The sequence below is a fragment of the Ammospiza caudacuta genome, chromosome 15 (genome assembly GCF_027887145.1).
Source record: "Ammospiza caudacuta isolate bAmmCau1 chromosome 15, bAmmCau1.pri, whole genome shotgun sequence".
Lineage (NCBI taxonomy): Eukaryota > Metazoa > Chordata > Aves > Passeriformes > Passerellidae > Ammospiza > Ammospiza caudacuta.
Genome location: NC_080607.1, coordinates 12,563,589 through 12,581,039, shown reverse-complemented (window position 1 = coordinate 12,581,039; position 17,451 = coordinate 12,563,589). Strand labels below are relative to the sequence as shown.

Below are 17,451 nucleotides of genomic sequence, written 5' to 3'. Positions count from 1 at the left end.
GTGACGTACCGCCCGCGCGCCGGCGGGCGGGGGGCGGGGGGAGCGGGCGGGGGCGGGACGGGACCGGACGGCGCGGGGAGCGCGGAGCCCCGGCCCGGTCCGGTCCGGTGTCCGGCCCGGAATGCGCCGCAGCGCCCGGGAACATGGGCCGGCAGAGCCCGCCGCGCAACGGCGTCGGCGGCCACGGTACGGGCTGGGCCGGGCCCGGCGGGCGGGGGGCGGTGGTTCCGCTGAGGGGGCGGGGGCTGGAGCGCCCCCTGCGGGCGCGGCGGCGCCCCCTGGCGGCGGGGCGGGGCCGGCGCTGCGCTCGAAGGCGCCCCGCGGGAGCGGCCGGGGGCGCTGAGGGTCCCGGGGGTCCCGGCACCGAGCGAAAGGCCCGGCCCACCCTGCGGCTGTGCGGCCGCCGCGGGCTCGGGCGGACAGGAACCAGCCGGGCCCGGCTGATACCCCAGGGCGGTCCCCGGCAGTGACCGGGGGCTCTGCGGCAGCGCCGGGCTGGCCAGAGCTGGCGAGGCCGTGTGTCGGTGCCCGGTGCCTGCAGCGGTGCAGAACCCCCCACGGACTCATGTGGGTTTTAGACCGCCCTCACCTTGCGTTTGTGTCTCTTCTTCCTAGGGTGAACCTGCGAGTTAAGTCTTGTGGTTGCATAAAACATTTTTTACAATGCACTGGTTTTGGTAATACTCGCAGCTATTGTCCCCTGTGTGTTTGAAAAGTGTAAATATTGCGGTCTTTATTAGTAAGTTTGAGAGGAGGAGCCCGCAAGATTTGCTTCTTCCTTGCCACTAGTCCTTAAGTTCTTTGTGTTGAACAGTTCTTTCTCCCGTAGGCTTTGTCTCCTCCTTCCCCAGGCATCGGTATGTGACAGCCCAGTGTGTGCGTGTGGCAGGGGATCAGGAACAGCTGGGGGTAGGGAACTGGCTGGGCACAGGGAACCGGCTGAGCAGAGCTGCCTTCTGTTGTGCAAATAACTCTGCTTGCACAAGGGGCCGGAAAGGAAATAAAAGAAACTGTAGTCACTGTGTGAGCGATAGGAGATTTAATGTTACCAGGATCTTGGAATTCGGAGGGAGGTGGAGCTCTGTACTAGGCTGTTACAGCTTGTTTTGATCCAAGAAGTGTTTTAAAAGTGTCTTTGAGAAGGAACAGCATCCACTGCTCGACCTACTTAGCGTCCGTGTGTGTGAACAGCCTGCCGACCTGCCGGCTGCCTTCAGACCTCGCTGAGAGCGGCACTTCCAGCCAGGAGCTCGCAGGATCAGGGCCGGGGCAGTGGCTGAGGTGCCACGTGGGCAGAGGAACGAGCTCCCCTATCTGCCGGGAGGGCAGGGCCTTGGGAAACAGCTGTTTCTCCATCGGAATCCTTTGAATTCCTCCCACCCCAAATCCTATTTGGACACGTCCCTTGTAGAACGAATCCTGTTTGGATCCCAAGAGTTGTTGCATCTATGGGAAAAGCCTTTAGGGAAAGGCAGTGTTTGTGGCCTCATCCTGCACTCCGCTCCCACAGCTGCTCAGCAAAGCCTCCTTACTGGGAACTCCTCCAGTGTGGGATATCGAGTGGCTCTCGGCTGCTTCTCTCTTTCCTCACATGAGGCAGCGGTGACAAATTCCACCATGTGGTGTGAAGTAGTGTCCCTTCTCCGCTCCCTGGGAAGCTCTCTGGTGTCCTGTAAGTGTGTCTAACCCGAGCACTGTGTGCTTTTTGTGTTACCCCTTCCCTCCCTGCCCTGAGTTCCTGTGCTCCTCAAAACAGTGGGAATTATTTCCTACTGGCTGAGCTGTGTGTGTACTGATGGCTGGCAGGTATGTGTTTGTTGTAGGAGAAGTCAATGTGCTTATGATTCTTTAACTCTGGTATAATTATGTCCTTTCTTGTGTCTGTTGCTGTCAGTGGAAATACTCAGGCTTCTTCCTAGGACGGCTGCACCTGGGAGTCGGTAGGAACACAGTTTTGGGAACACTTTTTCTGAACACTTTCCTAAGTGCTGATCTTAGGAAACACTTGACATCTGAGCTGGCAGTTGCATCAGAGAGCAAAGAGTTTCAGGATGGGTTTGCAGGGCTGTCTTGATCCTGTGTGGAGCCGTGAGCCGTTGGGAAGGAGAGGAGCCAAGGGCTCTGTCTGGGCACTGGTGGTGGCTCCAGTGTCAGGAGGAGCAGCATGTGCCCCCCACAGTGGGACCCCCAGGATAGGGAAGTAGTGAGAGTGCCCTTTGAGGTGCTCCCAATGCTGAGCCTGCAGAAATGGGGACACTCAGCTGGAGGGGTCCTCACCAGAGTCATCCCTGTCCTGGCAGCGCGGTGACTGTCCTGTGTCATCTCCCGTGTGTGTTTGTGTGACATCACTGTGAGTGCCTATTGCTAGCCCCCACTGTGTGCTGCCCCTGCCTGTCAGCTCATGTCTCTGTGACCTTTTGCAGACTTTGATGCTAAGAAGAAAAGAAAAGTGGCAGAGATTTACCAGGCTCTGAACAGCGACCCCATCAACGTGGCAAAGCTGAGGCGGATGGCGATCAGCGAGGGCGGGCTGCTCACCGACGAGATCCGGCGCAAAGTGTGGCCAAAGCTGCTCAGTGTTAACACAGATGACCTGCCCCCTCTTCCAGGTATGGAACAGCCTGGGCTCACCTGCTTGGGAGGAACAGCTCAGTGAACTTTGTCCCTAGAGGAGGGACGTGCTTTCTGACCTGTCTTTTCCCTGTGTGTGTTGTATTTCCCACTAAGCTCGTGTACAAAGGGGACTCACTGCAGCACCAGTACTGGGTTGTATGTAAACAATACATGACTTCTAAACACAACATTTGTTGTTTTCTTTAGTGATAGTCATGGAATCAGTTCATTGTGGATGCAGTCAGTGTGGCCCTGGGCATTAGTAAGTTTACGTGCAGCAGAAAGGATCAGACTTGATTTGTTTTGCTCCCATGAAGAGGTGGCTGTGCTGAGCCCTGGTGTGGCCAAAATTCTCCTGATGTGTCTCTCCTAGGCAGCAGTTTGTTGTGTGAAGCACATGTGGTGTTTTGGTCAGAACAGGCACAGGGACAACAACCTTCCTGGTGAAGTACCCACATGGTTGTTAAACCTTAGCAATGCAGGAGCTCTAGGTCCTGTAGCTTTAGAGTCACCCAGGACAGATTTTGTTGTTCTTGATTCTGTGGTTGTTTGGAAATGTGCATCCCCCCCACCTCAGTCCAGAGCTGGGTGGCATTAGGGTGATGTGAGTTTACCAGAGCTGCTGGAAGACAAGGTTTAACTTTGCATGATCACATAGAAGGAATTTGCTGCCCCACTGAACTTTTCTATTTTAACTGCCTTAGCTAACCCTGGGTGAGATTTGCCTCTGAATTGTTTCTGTTTTATAAAGGATTCTTTATGGTCTCCGCAGCACTCCTCCAGTGCTGCTGCTGAGTACACTTTGAATTGCACAGCAAAACTGTGGAGCAGAGATGTTTCTAGGAGTACTGGGAGTGCTGCTGTCAGTTTAAGCATTTTAGCATGTGTTGTCTAAAGAAATAATTGTCTCATTTGCTGTTAGTGTCAGTGTGTGGCAATGAAAGTGCAGGAACAGGGCTGAGGTGTGACATGAAAAAGGGGATATGCAATGGAGTAGGGGGTGTGTGCAGCTTCACATCCATATTGAGCAGGGATCTTCCCAGCTCCCTCACCTCACTCTTTCCCAGGACCATTGCAGTGCTTCATGTTAATCCTGTTCCTCTTTTCCTCAGCCAGGAAGGAGCTGCGAGAGGACAACAAGGATTACCAGCAGGTGCTACTGGATGTGCGGCGATCCCTGCGCCGCTTCCCGCCAGGTGAGGGGGGTTCTGCTCTTCCCTCTCTGCCATGGGGCTCTCCTGGCCCACACCTCCCTGGGACACTGCAGAAGGTGACACTCCATTATTACTCCAAGGGCCCGACCTCTAGAAAACATTTTCCATGTGAGCTCCCAGCAGCTGCTTCTTGCAGTGAAGCCCTTCTGCAGCCATCAGTTTCCTTCAGCTGTCTCTGCACAGATGGTTTTTGATGTGGCTTTTCCAACGTTCCACTTCCCCTGCCCCACTGTGCCCCTCTGCCAGGAGGCTGCTATTGGCAGGCAGTTGCAGCAGAGAGAGGATGGATCCTGCATGGATCTGGTGCACCATGACCTGTTGAGATTAGGACAGATGGGAAGCTTGAGAAACATACCATTTGCTTCAGTTTATTTTAGTCCATGGTCTTGTTCAGGGGCAGGGAAGGCGGGTTTGTCTGTGCTTAGAACAACCTCTGGTATAAAACAGTCTCAAAATCAGGTTCTTGCACCAAATTTAACAGAACTTAAAATATTTAGAAGCAAAATGGTTTTGCAGTTGTTTAGTTCTAATGGGAGGCTGGTGCCTTGTGTTATTTATAAAATGCTAAATCCAGCAGCTCTCTGTGTAGAGCAGTCGTTATTTCTGGCCAGAATCTGCCTCCCCCTTCTGCCACTTTTATTTTGTATAAACACTTGATTCACTCTGATTCTTGCAGGCATGGATGCTGTGTGCAGGCCTGATTCCTAGAGGCTCTGCTCCTACGGATTTTTTTGCCCTTGAATGGCAGCCTCCTGCCTATTTTTAGCCGCATTAGAGAAGCAGAGGAAAAGGAGAACTTTGTCATTGCAGGATCTCTGCTGGGACTCTCTGCTTGGCCTTTGGGTGTTTTATCTGTTGACAAGAGCTGCCAGAAGCTGGCTGCAGCTGTGCAAGGCAGGAACAATGTTCCCTGTGACATCCTGTCCCTAAACACGTGCTCTTAGCAGGGGACTGATAGAAAGTTGTGCTGGTGGAGGCCTCGCAGTCTGATGCAGTTGGCATAGTTTCTGTGAAAATGGGTCCTGTTGAATTTTTTTCTAGAACTCCCGGGAAATTAAAAATTACTAAAACATCCTCATCTGTGCTGCATGTGTAGAACAATTCTCTCTTCACAGCAGCACTGTGCAAACATCTGTAAACCCTGCTCCTGTCCTCCACAGTGGCTTCCTTGCAGATAAGGATTCTGCAGATCTAAATATTAAACCTCTCAGCAACTGGCCAGATTCCCCTGGCCCTGCAGAGTTTTGGAGGACAGTTAGGGCTTTGGATAGTTTTTTCTGCCAGTTTTACCACCCTCCCCTTATACAGCACATCCCTTGGGATCAGGCAGGTTAGTAAATGCACAGGTGCTCTCCTTGCACACCACAGCGGGCACTGGTAGGTGCCACAGCTGTGCCACCTCTGCTGTTCCTCCCACAGGGATGCCAGATGACCAGAGGGAAGGATTGCAGGAGGAGCTCATCGATATCATCCTGCACGTCCTGCAGCGCAACCCCCAGCTGCACTACTACCAGGGCTACCATGACATCGTGGTCACCTTCCTGCTGGTGGTGGGGGACAGGCTGGCCACAGCACTGGTGGAGAAGCTCTCAACACATCATCTCAGGTACTCAGTGGGAGGAGAGGAGCTCTGTGTCCTCAGGCTGTGGGGACGCCTGTGCAGGTAGAGGAAGGGGAGCTGGGAAGGCAGAGCCTTGGGTTAAAGCAGCTGCCTGTCATGCCTGTACCCAGAGGGTGACTGAGAGCAGCCTGACCACACAACAGCACGTGGCTTTGCAGGGAGATGTGCCCTGGGGAAGGGATAATTGAAGGCTGTCAGTTAATTTATAGCATCTTTTGGAGTTGGAAAAGCCAACTCACATGCATTATCCATGGTTGTGTGGCTGTCAGGGCCTCTCCAGTCCTCTGGGCTGGCTCAGCTCCTGCCTCTCTCTTGTCCTTGCATAGCCCTGGGCAGCATGGTCTGTACTACCAGTGTCCTGTACCCCACATGAAGAGTCTTTCCTGTTTGTGCACTGAAATAAGAGCAAGCTTCCAGCTTGTGTGTTTTGCAGGGATTATCTCTCCTCTCCCAGGCAGGAGTCAGATTTTGGTTACTGGAAAGGCTTTACAGTTCTTGTGTGCACTGCAGCAAAATAAGAAGTGTCAGCTGACAGCAGTGTGATGGTCTGGGCCTGGGTTCTGTGTGCAGGTCAGCCCTGTGTGTCCCAGACAAGCTGGAAGGAGGCTGCTCCAAAGGGACAGAATTCCTGGGGGCTGGGGCCACCCTGCCAGCAAGGCTGTTTATTGCATGTGCTTCACCTCTGCTGTCTCCCTAGAGGGGGAGCTCGCTGATGTTGACAAAGCTTCTTTTAAATCTTTCCTCAGGGATTTTATGGACTCAACAATGGATAATACCAAGCACATTTTAAATTACCTGATGCCCATCATAGACCAGGTGAACCCTGAGGTGCATGACTTCATGCAGAGGTATGCAGATGTTCCCTTTGAGCCTCCTGGCTCTCCTGGTTACTGTTCACAGGGCCATTTTCACCCACACATCCCCAGCACCACAGTGGCTTCCTCAGGGAGTCAACAGCTGTCCCACAGCTGATGGTGGCACCCCAAAGGCATGTGGCACTCATTTCTGAGCAGACTCAACCCTGTGATGCCTGTCTGGAGGGGTGTTACATGGTGCCATCTTCAGCCCATTTGTCTGCAGTCTGTGTTGGGAGGGCTGGGGATTTGGGGACAGTGTTGTACAAATGCTACAACTGCTTCATGTGACCACTTGTGTGGCTGGTGGGACCTTGCTAGTTCTGGGGATAATTCCCAGGTTTTGCATTAGGGACACACAGGTGTGGGAAGATCAAACCAGAAGCAGGAAGGTGAATGGGAAGAGTCAGTTCAGAGCCCTTTTTCGGGCAGGTGTGTGGTTTTTTTCACAGCCAGAATGTCCTTGGGTACCAACCCTGATTGCAAACTCCCAGAATTAGTAAGCCCTCAGGGTAGGAAGGAACCCACACATCAGTCTGTGCTGCAGGACTTTGGTTGCCCTCAGGCCAGCAAGCCAGACAGTGCCATGATACATGACAAATTCAGGGTCTCCTGAAAGCAGCATTTGGCTTCTGCTGTGGCCCCACTGGATGTGACACAAATAGTGGCAGCACTTTGCCACATGGGTGGCACAGGGGATAAACAATTTTTTCTGTCAGAGGTGCAGTTCCTGCTCTGGGGGGGTTCAGTGCTCCACTGACAGCCAGCTCTATTTCCCCAGGCATGGCTGTGCAGCACAGGGCTGGCTTGGGAGCATTTCATCTCTGTTTCCAGGCTGACCTAATGGCTCTTTCTGTGTGTAGTGCGGAGGTGGGAACCATCTTTGCTCTCAGCTGGCTGATCACCTGGTTTGGCCACGTTTTGTCTGACTTCAGGCACGTTGTGCGATTATATGACTTCTTCCTGGCCTGCCACCCGCTGATGCCCATTTATTTTGCAGCTGTGGTAGGTATTGATGGAATGGTCAGGGATTAAATGAGCTGTTCTGAGGTGGTAGGAGTTTGGGGCTGCAGAGGGAGGCTGGCAAACCCAGTGCTGGTGCACTGATGTCCTTGGTGATGGTGAAGGGCAGGTGGGATCAAGGGGAACTCAGGGCAGCCTGAGGGTGTCCAAATGTGCAAGCTTTACCAGTTCAGTACTGTGGAGGCAGCAGGACACAGTGGTTTTGTTTCTTCTCATGCCTCCATCCTGCCCATCCTCCTATAGCAGAGGGCAAGTCATGAAGTCAAACCCTGCTGAGCTTCTGCCCCCATCTCCAACCTGCCAATAGCAGGCTCTGCTCAGCAGACAGACCTAAGTGCCCTGAAAGAGGCTTCCGTGGCCTCAGAGTCTCAGAAGGGGTTTGGCATTTGTCTTCCCACTGAATGCTTCACTGCAGTGTGTCCTCCTGAAGAAGGTCTTTCAGCTGGAAGTAAAGTGTTTTTTTTTTCTTCTGGCTCTGAAACAAGTGCCAGCATCTGCCTAGGAGTTGTCCCCACTTCCTTGTCTGTCCTCCTCTCACTCTTCTGCAGATCGTGCTGCACCGGGAGCAGGAAGTTCTGGACTGTGAGTGTGACATGGCCTCTGTGCACCACCTCCTGTCCCAGATCCCACAGGACCTTCCCTATGAGTCTCTGATCAGCAAAGCCGGGGACCTTTTTGTCCAGTTCCCACCATCCGAGCTCGCCAAGGAGGCAGCTCAGGCAGCTCAGGCGGAACGGTGAGTGCTGGGCAGCCCGTGCGCTCCCTGCATCCCCTTGCCAGGCCTGGCCTCCCTGTGGGGATCTTCCTGACCAGAGGCTGCTCCCAGGGGTGAGCAGGGGACACTCTTTGACCTGTTCCTTCTCTTGCAGAACTGCGGCTTCCACTTTTAAGGACTTTGAGTTGGCATCAGTGCAGCAGAGACCAGACACTGTGTTGAGGCAACGCTTCAGAGAGCGGCTCCGAGGGGAGGAGCGGCTCCGGGGCGAGGAGAGGACAAAATCCTTCTTGACAAAGCCCCGGACCAACCGCTTTGTCAAGCTGGCAGTGATGGGGCTGACGGTGGCCCTGGGAGCAGCTGCCCTGGCCATGGTGAAGAGTGCACTGGAGTGGGCACCCAAGTTTCAGCTGCAGATTTTCCCCTGAAGCCGGAGGAAGGGCCTTTGCTGTCACTGCATCCACCCCCAGCAGGAAGGGCTGATGTGTGATGAAGGACGTGCCCAGAAACGACCTGTCTGAAGATTATTTTTTATTCTTACTGCGTCCAGTAACGCTTTTGGCCTTTGTGACAGAGGCTGAGGGAACCAGCCCAGCAGGACGGTTCCCCACACCATGCTCACCTTGTTCCCCTTTCCCTGTGCAAGGGTGAGCAGACAGGCACTCCTGCTGTCTCCTGAGGAACCAGAGGTATGGACAAGTTTGGCTGTTCAGGCTGTGCTCAGGTGACTGTACAGAGGGAGAGCTGTGTGTGGGCTGTGCCCAAATGATCCTGTGTACTCCACTGGGGAAAATCAGTGGGAGTGAGAGCAGATCTTTGCCTGCAGGAGTGTCCAACAGGGTTTGTTCTGGGTGCTTGCATGTGTGAGGGTAGAGGGCACTGCACTCCTGAGGAACAGGGCAGCCCTTTGGCTCTTCATTGCTCCAGTGTGCCCCACGATCTGCCTTCAGCTTTGCCAGTGCTCCAGCTCTTCCCTGTCCTCTGAGCACCCTCTGAGCAGAGCCAAACCTTTCCCACACCCTGGCCAGCACAATGCTCTCAGCTTCTCTTCAGTGTGTAACACTCCCTGGCTCTTTTTGCTCCCACATTTTTGCAGCCTGATGTTTGTAGGGGCCAGGAGCAGATCTTAGTTCCCCCCAGCTCTCAGGCACTGCCACTGCTGTGCTGGCAGTGCTGTGACCATATCTGGGGTCAGTGAAGTGAGCACGAGTGTGGTCACCCTGCCAAAGGTGTGCACTGTCATGTGCCAGGTTATGCTACCACAAGCCTTAGTGGCACTGTAAACACCCTTTGCAGACTTCTTTAACAGCTCTGGAAGTGGACATTACCATGCCCATGGCGAGAAAGGCTTTCTCCACCTTGTGAAACACTTTACACAGGATAGAAGTTGTTGCACTAGGAAATGTGACAAAAACCTCCCCCACGAGCTGATCAGGCTTCAGCATGACCTCTGGAAATAACATGAGGGGTTTCCCAGAAAGGGCACCCTGACCCCTGCATAGCTCCCATCTCCCCACCAGTTCCATTGGCAGTCCCAGCGCTCCCTGCCCTCCAAGCTAAGCAGCAAATCCTTCTAGACAACTGAGTGTCCCACTGAGACAGAGCCAATAGACACTCTATGCCTCTACCTCTCCCCCAAGCTGCTAAATCTCCCTCAAGTGTCCTTACCTGTCCCTCACATCTCCCTCCCGCTGCCCCACCATTGCTCTGTTGTGCCCAAAGCCATCTGTGCCATGCCCAGGGGCTGCACACCTGAAAAGGAGGTGTTGGTGGAAGGGATTTTGGGATAGAGAAGAAAACTCATGCCCTGCAAAGCTCAGCACCCCCCACTCCCACCCATCTTGGTCCATAACCGCCCTGGGTGTGTTCTGGTTTGCCCCCAGGCCCTTGCTCATGGAAGGGATGTGCCTTTCTGGCCAGAGGGCAGGTGGGCAGTTTTCATTCCTGACTTGTGTTCCCACGAAGCTCTGAGCAGGAGTTCCCTTTGCCTCTGCAGGTGAAATGTGCAGTGGGTGAAACTGCCTCGTCCAGGCAGGCAGCAAGACCTGTTCCCTCCTCTCCTCAGTGGTGCCAGTGGCCTTGGAGAGACCTGGGGCTGCTCAGGGGCTCCTCCCAGTGTGGCTGAAGGCAGAGCCCGTTCCTGGCCCCTTGGCATCCCCAGAGCAGCAGAACAGGACTGGGGGCTGGGCCACTTAGCACTTTAGAAACCATTGGTGCAGGAGAGTGTGGTGACCTGGGAATGCTGCTGGAGGGCCCAGGACTGCTCTGTACACTACACTGAAGGATGGGATGGCTGGAGCTCCCCAGAGGAGCCCCTGCAGCCCCTTCATTCCCTGGCCATGATGCACTTTAGTTCTTGTGTTGTCCCCAGTGGGGGGAGAAAGGCCTGGGAGGAGACCAGGGTGCTTCAGTTACTCTGTACAAAGACTTATACACCCCCTGTAAATGCAGATTTCTACTAGCCCTAAAACTGTAAAATAAACAGTTACTAAACACACTTCCTGCCCTCCACAGACCAGGGCTGCCAGATCTGCTCTTGTGGCACCCTGGGGCCCAGAACTGGCACCTTCCCTGCAGTGGCCAGGCCAGCTCAGTGTGGCCTCACACCCAGCAGCCTCGTGGGAAGAGGAGCAGGAGCAGAGCCAAAGGGTGTGTGCGTGCCCCGGTCACTGCTCTCCATCCATCTGCCTCCCTCTGGGCCAGTGCCAGGCCTTGTGTGTGCTCTGGCTCTCCGGGGTGTCCCCCCCATCAGCAGCGTGGGGCTGGAAATAGCCTGACCTGCCAGGCTGCCCTGTACCCCAGGCTGGGTGCCCGGCTCAGGAGGAGATCCCGGGCATGGTGCCCAACTCCCAGGGCACGCTCTGCTGAGCTGGGGTGGTGCAGCCGCCTTGGCCAGGCTGGAAGTGGTTTTGTCTGGATGGCTCAAGGCTGGCAGTCCTGCTGGCTGATTTTAATTGCCTGTGGCTTCCCCAGGAACCATTTTCTCAACAGTGCTTGAATCCCTTTGGGAGGAACATCCTTTGGAAGAGTGGTGGCAGGAGGTATGTGGCACCTTTGGGGTAGCCAAGAAGCCACTGCCTCATGTGACACAGAAGCAGGCCAGTGGCAATGGGTGCATGTGCCTGTGTGGGCCATGTTGGACATTAGACAAGAGCCCCGTGTGGCCCTGACCTTACCAGAGTGATGGGGGCACTGGTGATGGCCAGTGAGCTCTGACTGTGGCTGTCCCATGGTCCTCCCTGCTCCCAGCAGTGCCCTGCACAGAGAGGAATCCCATTGCTGGGGCTGCAGTGACACCACATTGGAACGTTGCTGCCCCTGTGGTACCGCCCAGCCCTGGGCGGTGCTGGGGGCAGCCTGCAGACTTGGGGGGTCACCGTGGCATGGGCAACCCCTGCACTTCTCCCTCCCTCGGGGACAGCCCGGTCCCCGGCAGCGCCAGGGCAGCGGGAGGGGCTGGCGGTACCCGGGGATGCTCTGGGCTCCTCTTGTTGCCGTGGCAACAGCTGCGGTGAGACTGGCGGCGGGGGTCTGCGTGTGATGCAAGTGGCGCGTGACCCCGGCCCCCCCGGGCCCTCCTGTGGGTCTGGATTAGCACCCCCGGTTCCCTCCCTCTCCAGTTCCCCCTCCCCGATTACCCTCGCTCCCCTCCCCCGGCTGAACGGAACCGGGGGCGGCGCCGGGATTGCCCACACACACTCGGGTGGGGCGAGGGGCTGCATGTGCGCAGCACATACGTGCACATACGTGCACATGCTCACACTGCTCCCAGGGACGCCCAGCCCACTCCGACGGATGAGGGTGAACCTCCCGGCTGCAGGAGAGCCCGTAGGAACCGGGCTCAGGGTGGGAACTGATATGCCTGGAAGCTGGATGCTGGCCATTGGGAATCCCACATCTCCCTGGAGACCTCACATAGCCCAAATTCCCCTGGGAGGAGTGAGGCAGCACAGAAGGAGCCAGAGCCGTGGAGAGCAGACCAACACACTTTATTCCATAATCACAACAGTCAGGATCATTGTTAGCCGAGGTTCTGCAGAGCAAGGGCCAGCCATGTCACACACCCCCAAGACAGACCCTGATGGGGTCGTCACTGCCCCTCGGCTAAAATCCTGTTTCTCCAAGATAACAGACACAGGGACCCTTCACTAACACAACACTACAAAGGTGACCCCGAGCGCTGGCGCCCGTCCGCAGGCTGCGCCGGGGCCCCGCCAGCTCCGGGTACCCCCGGCCCACTCGGCCGCCGCCAGGGCAGCTGCTTCCTGAGAGAGGTTTGGTTTATTTTTATTATTTATTATTACTATCATTATTATTATTATTATTATTATTATTATTCGCTTTGTCTGGAGTGATGACGGGATGCCGCACGCACACACGCTCGCACACGCACGCCAGCCAGCACCGGGCAGCGGGGGCGCAGCGGGAGGGGCCGCACGCTGGGGGGGTCTCTAAGCACTACAACCACACGGCACAGAAAATCCACCACTGTCCACGACGGTTCTCCCTGACAAACACACCCGGCGAGACTCGAGGAGGGGGACAGGGGTGAGGACGGGGACAAAGCGGATGATGTTGTGCTTGCGGCCAGGGCAGGAGACCCCGGCACTGGCTCCGGTTCTGGCAGCGACCCAGAACCTGCTCCTGAGGAAATATTTCGCCTGACAGTCTGTGGAGGGATCACCCTGGCTCCAGGGTGATGCACAGCACGTAGGGGACCACTGGGACCCGTGTCCCCCCTAGGAACGGAAGCTGAGCCCTGAGCTGCAGGGTCAGCAAAGCACACGTGTGATGCGAGACCCTCAGTGTGGCCTCAGGCCTTGCTGGTACCTGGGGGCTTTGGCTTCCCCATGGACAGGGATGGAGGGCAGGTGACTGTCAGCCTCAGCGCCCTCCCTGAGAAGCCCTGGCCACAGCACGGGGTGGCTGTGCACCCCAAGAAGGCACCGAGGTGCTGGGTGAGATCCGTGTGTGTTAGAGAGCTCTGGGGCCGCCGGCCCCCACGGGAACCCCAAACCCGGCTCACACATGGGAGGCGGTTTCAGATGCTCCTGGAGCGGGGCTGCCCAGGGGGTGGGAAGGCAAAGTCCCCCCGAGGCGGCGGTGAGGCGGGAGCAGGCTGCCAGAATCACGGCTGTCCCGGCGCTTATTTGGCTTTTCCACCTTTGGGGGCGGGACTGGATCCGGTGGGGGACGGCCGGGGAGGGAGGGGACGCAGAGAAGAGGACGCGCTCTATCCAGGGAACACGTGTCTGATGCGTGATGCCCGCCTGGCTCCGCAGGCTGGCACCCGCACGGGGGTACCGAAACACCGTGGCTAATGCCAACACACACGCACAGCTACCGCTACACACCGACACATCTACACTGCTGATGGCTGACCATCGCGGGGGGCCTCGAGGGGTCCCCAGGGACTGGGCTGGGGGCATCAAACATCCCTGCAAAGGGCCCAGGGACACACCTCTCCCTGCGCTGCAGGGCCCATCCCCACGGCTGAGCCAGGGCCAGCAGCAGCTCCAGCAGCAGGGCCAGGCACCTACTCCGAGGCACCCTCGGGGGATGCCAGGACAAGGGAGGGAGGGATGTCCTTCCCCTGGTCACGGCTCGGTCCAGCCTGCCAGCAAGGGGCAGGCACGGGGTGGCCTGTGACTGGGGGAACCGGCAGCCCCAAAACAGGGAGGCAGAGCCCCAAGCAGCGGGTGCTCTGCTGCTGCCAGCACCCCACTGGCAGGGAAGGATCCGAGGGGCCCCCACAAATCCAGAGTCCCTGGGGAATCGAGGCCGTGGGGGACTGCAGGGGCTGCTTCAAGCAGCGATTGCTGCCGAGCCCAGTCCAGCTCTTGCAGACGCTGCCAGCCCAAACCATGACCGCGTCCCCGGGGATGTGTGGGGTCCCCACCCAGCACAGCTGTACCAGAGCGCAGCCCCTGCCCCCCAAGCACAGCATGCGGCAGCTGCCGAGCCAGCACTGCAGCCACGTGCTCCCGGCAGTGGGAGGAGGCGGCTGGCGCAGGAAGGAGCCATTAGGAAAAGCAAAGAAAATCCCAGCTGGAGGAGCCGCTGCAGCAGCATCTTTCCTGCCAGCATCTCCCTGCTCTTGGCGTGGCTGGCAGCGGAGCCCAGCGCGGTGCTGTGTGGAGGAGCTCTGTGCCAGAGCATCACCCACACGCCCACCAGCACCGGCTGCAGCTGCTCTTGGACCACTTTGGGTGGTTTCTTAAGGCAGATTTCCCACAGCTGCCCTTCGCTGCCACCCAGCCCCTCCACGCTGCTCCCTGCCATCCCGGCAGCACCAGGTGCCACGGCTGGGCACAGTGACACCCGGCTGGGCACGGTGAAACCCGGCTCTGCCGTTCAAGGTCAGCCAGCCCACAGCAGCAGGTCCTGCACGGGCTCCAAGGTTAAAATGAGGGCTGGCTGCTTAGTGAAGGGCTGGTCCCCGCACAATTTCGGGGTGACTTCGGACAGGGGTTCCCCTCGGTGGCACAGCTTTCCCTGCACAACTGCCTGGCGAGAGAAACAGCACAGCCTCCCGCGCCCACGTGCTCGTCACGTGTGCGCAACTTCACTCTTCCCAAAGCGAGTGGCGCGGAGCACACGCCACCGGGAACGAGTCACTGCTGTGGGACACTGCACCCCCAAACCAGGGACCCCTCACAAAACAGGGAGTTGGGAAGGGACAGTTTGGCATGGCTCGGCATCCCTCCCCAAGGGCTGCAAAGAGGAAGAGGAGAAAATTGAAGCCATGCGTTCAATGCAGTCAAAAAGCAAACGGAATCAGCCATTCTCCGAGGGATGGGGAAGGTGGGGCGGGCACCGAGAGCTGGGGTGGCGTGGATGCTCCTGCTTCCTGGAGAGCGGGAGGGCACACGGTGCTGGCACAGACGGGAGCGGCCGGGAGCAGCCATGGCTGTCAGCGCCGGGGCCGTGGGGGAAAGCGGCCGGGTGTGACAATGAAAACCCGATGAGATGCATTTCACGGGCAAGTAACCGCAGCGGGCGGCCATGCGTCCTGCGGGCACGAGGCGAGAGCCGGACAGACAGACGGATGGAGAATGGGTGTGTGCCAGGGGATGGGGGGAGCAGGGGCTCTGCCTTCCAGCAGCTTCAAGGCAAAATACCTGATTCCTGCATGTAAACAGCTGGTTTCGGTTTGTTTTTTTGTTTTTTGTTTTTTTTTTTTTTTTTTTTCCTGGGTTGTTTTTTTGATATGACCTGATTGTGGGTGAAAATAAAAATGAGTGTTACCTGCAGAGCGTGGGACTCAGTAGGTAAAGACCAAGTCTGAGATGCTGGACATGAGCCAGTCCCCTGCTATCATCTCCGTCACCTCGGGCGTGCAATAGTCCGGGAACTCGAAGTGCGAGGAGCCTCCCCGCGGGTAGAGGTCGTGGTCCTTGTCGAAGACGGACCAGTCCAGGGCACCACAGGTGGCACTGGCAGGCGCCCGCCCGGGCATGATCCCCAGCAGCTCCTCCTCCAGCTCCTCGTCAGAAGAGCTGAAGGAAGAGGGAGGGGACCCAGCCGACATGGGAGAGGGGGACCCGCTCTCTGGGGACCGCCCTGGCTCCGGGCAGGGTGTGGTAGGGCTCAGGGGTGCAGGGGGCTCCTGGGGGCTCTGCTCCCCGTCGGGTGCCGGGTGCCAGGCAGCCGTGCCAGGCACCACAGGGCTGTCCTCAGCGGGCACCTCTGCTGCGGGCTCCTGCGGGGTGTCGGGGCCGGCGGGCAGCTTGGCGGGCTGCCTGCGGCTGCCAGAGACACGGCCCAACACCGAGGGCTTGATCTTCACTGGGAGCCGCGGGCGGGCTGCTCCGGTGCCCACCTTGCCCTTTTTCCGAGGCCGGTACTTGTAGTCGGGGTAGTCAGCCATGTGCTTGAGGCGCAGGCGCTCGGCCTCCCTGACAAAGGGGATCTTCTCGGAGTCGTGGAGGAGCTGCCAGCGCCGGCCCAGGCGCTTGGAGATCTCGGCGTTGTGCATGTCGGGCCACTGGTCCATGATCTTGCGGCGCTCGTGCTGGGACCACACCATGAAGGCGTTCATGGGCCGCTTGATGTGCCCGCTCGGCGTCTTGCACCAGGCGGGCTCGGTGTCACGGGCGGGCAGCGGGGCGCAGGGCTCCCGCCGAGCCTCCGCGCCCCGGCCCCGCGGGCCGCGCTGCACCATCCCGGAGCCGGGTATCCCGCCGCCGCCTCCGCCTCTTCCTCCTCCCCTCCCGCCGTCGCCTCCCTGCCCGCCGCCGCCGCCTCCCCGCCCGCCGCTACGCGCCGCGCCGCGCCGCCCCCATTGTGCGGAGCGGGCGGCGGCGGGGCGGGGCGCAGGCGGCCGCGACGAGGCCCGGGGGCGCACGGCGGGGCCGGCTCCGCCGGGGCGGCGGCCGCGGAGATGCTCCGGAAGGGCCCCGGGATGGCCCGGTGGTCTCCGGCTCGGAGATGCTCTGCAGCGGTTCTGTCCCGGAATGTTCTGCGCCGGTCCGAGGATGCTCCGGAATGCTCTGTAGCACCTCGAGGATGCTCGGTACCGGTCTGAGGATGCTCTGTAGCACCTCGAAGATGCTCGGTACCGGTCTGAGGATGCTTCGGGATACCCTGTACCGTCTCGGGGATGCTCCACACCAACCCGGGGATGTTCGCCGCCGGCTCGAGGATGTTCCGAGATGCTCTGTAGCGGCTCGGGGGATGCTGCACGCCGTGAGGGCTCCGCCCCGGGGTTGCTCCTCTCCCCGCCGCCCCGGTGATGCCTCCCCGGTTAAGTCGGCAGATGCTTCGGTCGGGAATGGTGTAGGGTGGTTGCGGCAGGTCCAAGTGCGGGTCGGGGGTGCGCGGGGGCGGTGCGGGCAGCCCGGGAGCCGCACGCCCCCCGGTGCCGCTCTTATAGACACGGGCGCCCCGCCCCCGCCGCCCCCGGTAAACACCGCCGCGCCGGGTCTGTCAATGGGCGGCCCCGCCCCCCGCCGCCCATTGGCTGCAGGGCGGGGGGGCAGATCCCGCTCAGCCAATGGGCGCCCGCCGAGAGGGGTTGCTGGAGAGAATGGCAGCGCGGCACGCCCCGGTACCCCCGGTACCGCCCGGCTACCCGGCACGCCCCGGTACCCCGGTACTCCCCGGTACCCCCCGCTAGACACGGCACGCCCCGCTACCCCCTGGTAACCGGGCACACCGATCCCGGATACCGCCCAAAGGCAACCCGGCAGTCCCCAGTACCCCGACCCGAGCAGTCACCCACGGTGACACCCGGTACCTTCAGACAAGCATCCCGGTACGCCGGTACCGCTCTGCGCCCTCAGGCACGCACCCGAGGATGCTCCAGCTCCTGCCAGTAACCCGCCGCTCCCCCGGTTTAGGCACCCCGATGTCCCCGGTGACCCTGACATCCACACCCTCGGGAGCACCCCCGCCCCTCGCGGTTCGCCG

General features: G+C 58.7%; 2 protein-coding genes across 2 annotated transcripts; one reads left to right on the top strand and one right to left on the bottom strand.

Moving 5' to 3' along the window:
* The first annotated feature begins 39 nt into the window (after nt 1-39).
* TBC1D20 (TBC1 domain family member 20) lies at nt 40-10,498 on the top strand. The gene is made up of 8 exons (XM_058814490.1): nt 40-186; nt 2,424-2,609; nt 3,726-3,809; nt 5,247-5,433; nt 6,195-6,296; nt 7,166-7,307; nt 7,874-8,061; nt 8,195-10,498. The coding sequence occupies exons 1-8, from the start codon at nt 144-146 to the stop codon at nt 8,466-8,468; spliced, it is 1,206 nt and encodes a 401-aa protein (XP_058670473.1). The 5' UTR covers nt 40-143; the 3' UTR covers nt 8,469-10,498.
* Nucleotides 10,499-15,304: 4,806 nt separating this feature from the next.
* On the bottom strand, nt 15,305-16,204 carry SOX12 (SRY-box transcription factor 12). The gene has a single exon (XM_058814491.1). It carries the CDS (start codon nt 16,202-16,204, stop codon nt 15,305-15,307), a length of 900 nt encoding a protein of 299 aa, XP_058670474.1.
* Between the last annotated feature and the right edge of the window lie 1,247 nt (nt 16,205-17,451).

What these genes read in the sequence shown, in the direction of transcription:
- TBC1D20 (XM_058814490.1), top strand. Translation starts at nt 144, where the DNA reads ATGGGCCGGCAGAGCCCGCCGCGCAACGGCGTCGGCGGCCACG. An exon ending in CTCTCAACACATCATCTCAG is followed by an intron (nt 5,434 to 6,194) that starts GTACTCAGTGGG and finishes ATCTTTCCTCAG; the next exon opens with GGATTTTATGGACTCAACAA. An exon ending in CAGGCAGCTCAGGCGGAACG is followed by an intron (nt 8,062 to 8,194) that starts GTGAGTGCTGGG and finishes CTTCTCTTGCAG; the next exon opens with AACTGCGGCTTCCACTTTTA.
- SOX12 (XM_058814491.1), bottom strand. Translation starts at nt 16,204, where the DNA reads ATGGTGCAGCGCGGCCCGCGGGGCCGGGGCGCGGAGGCTCGGCGGGAG.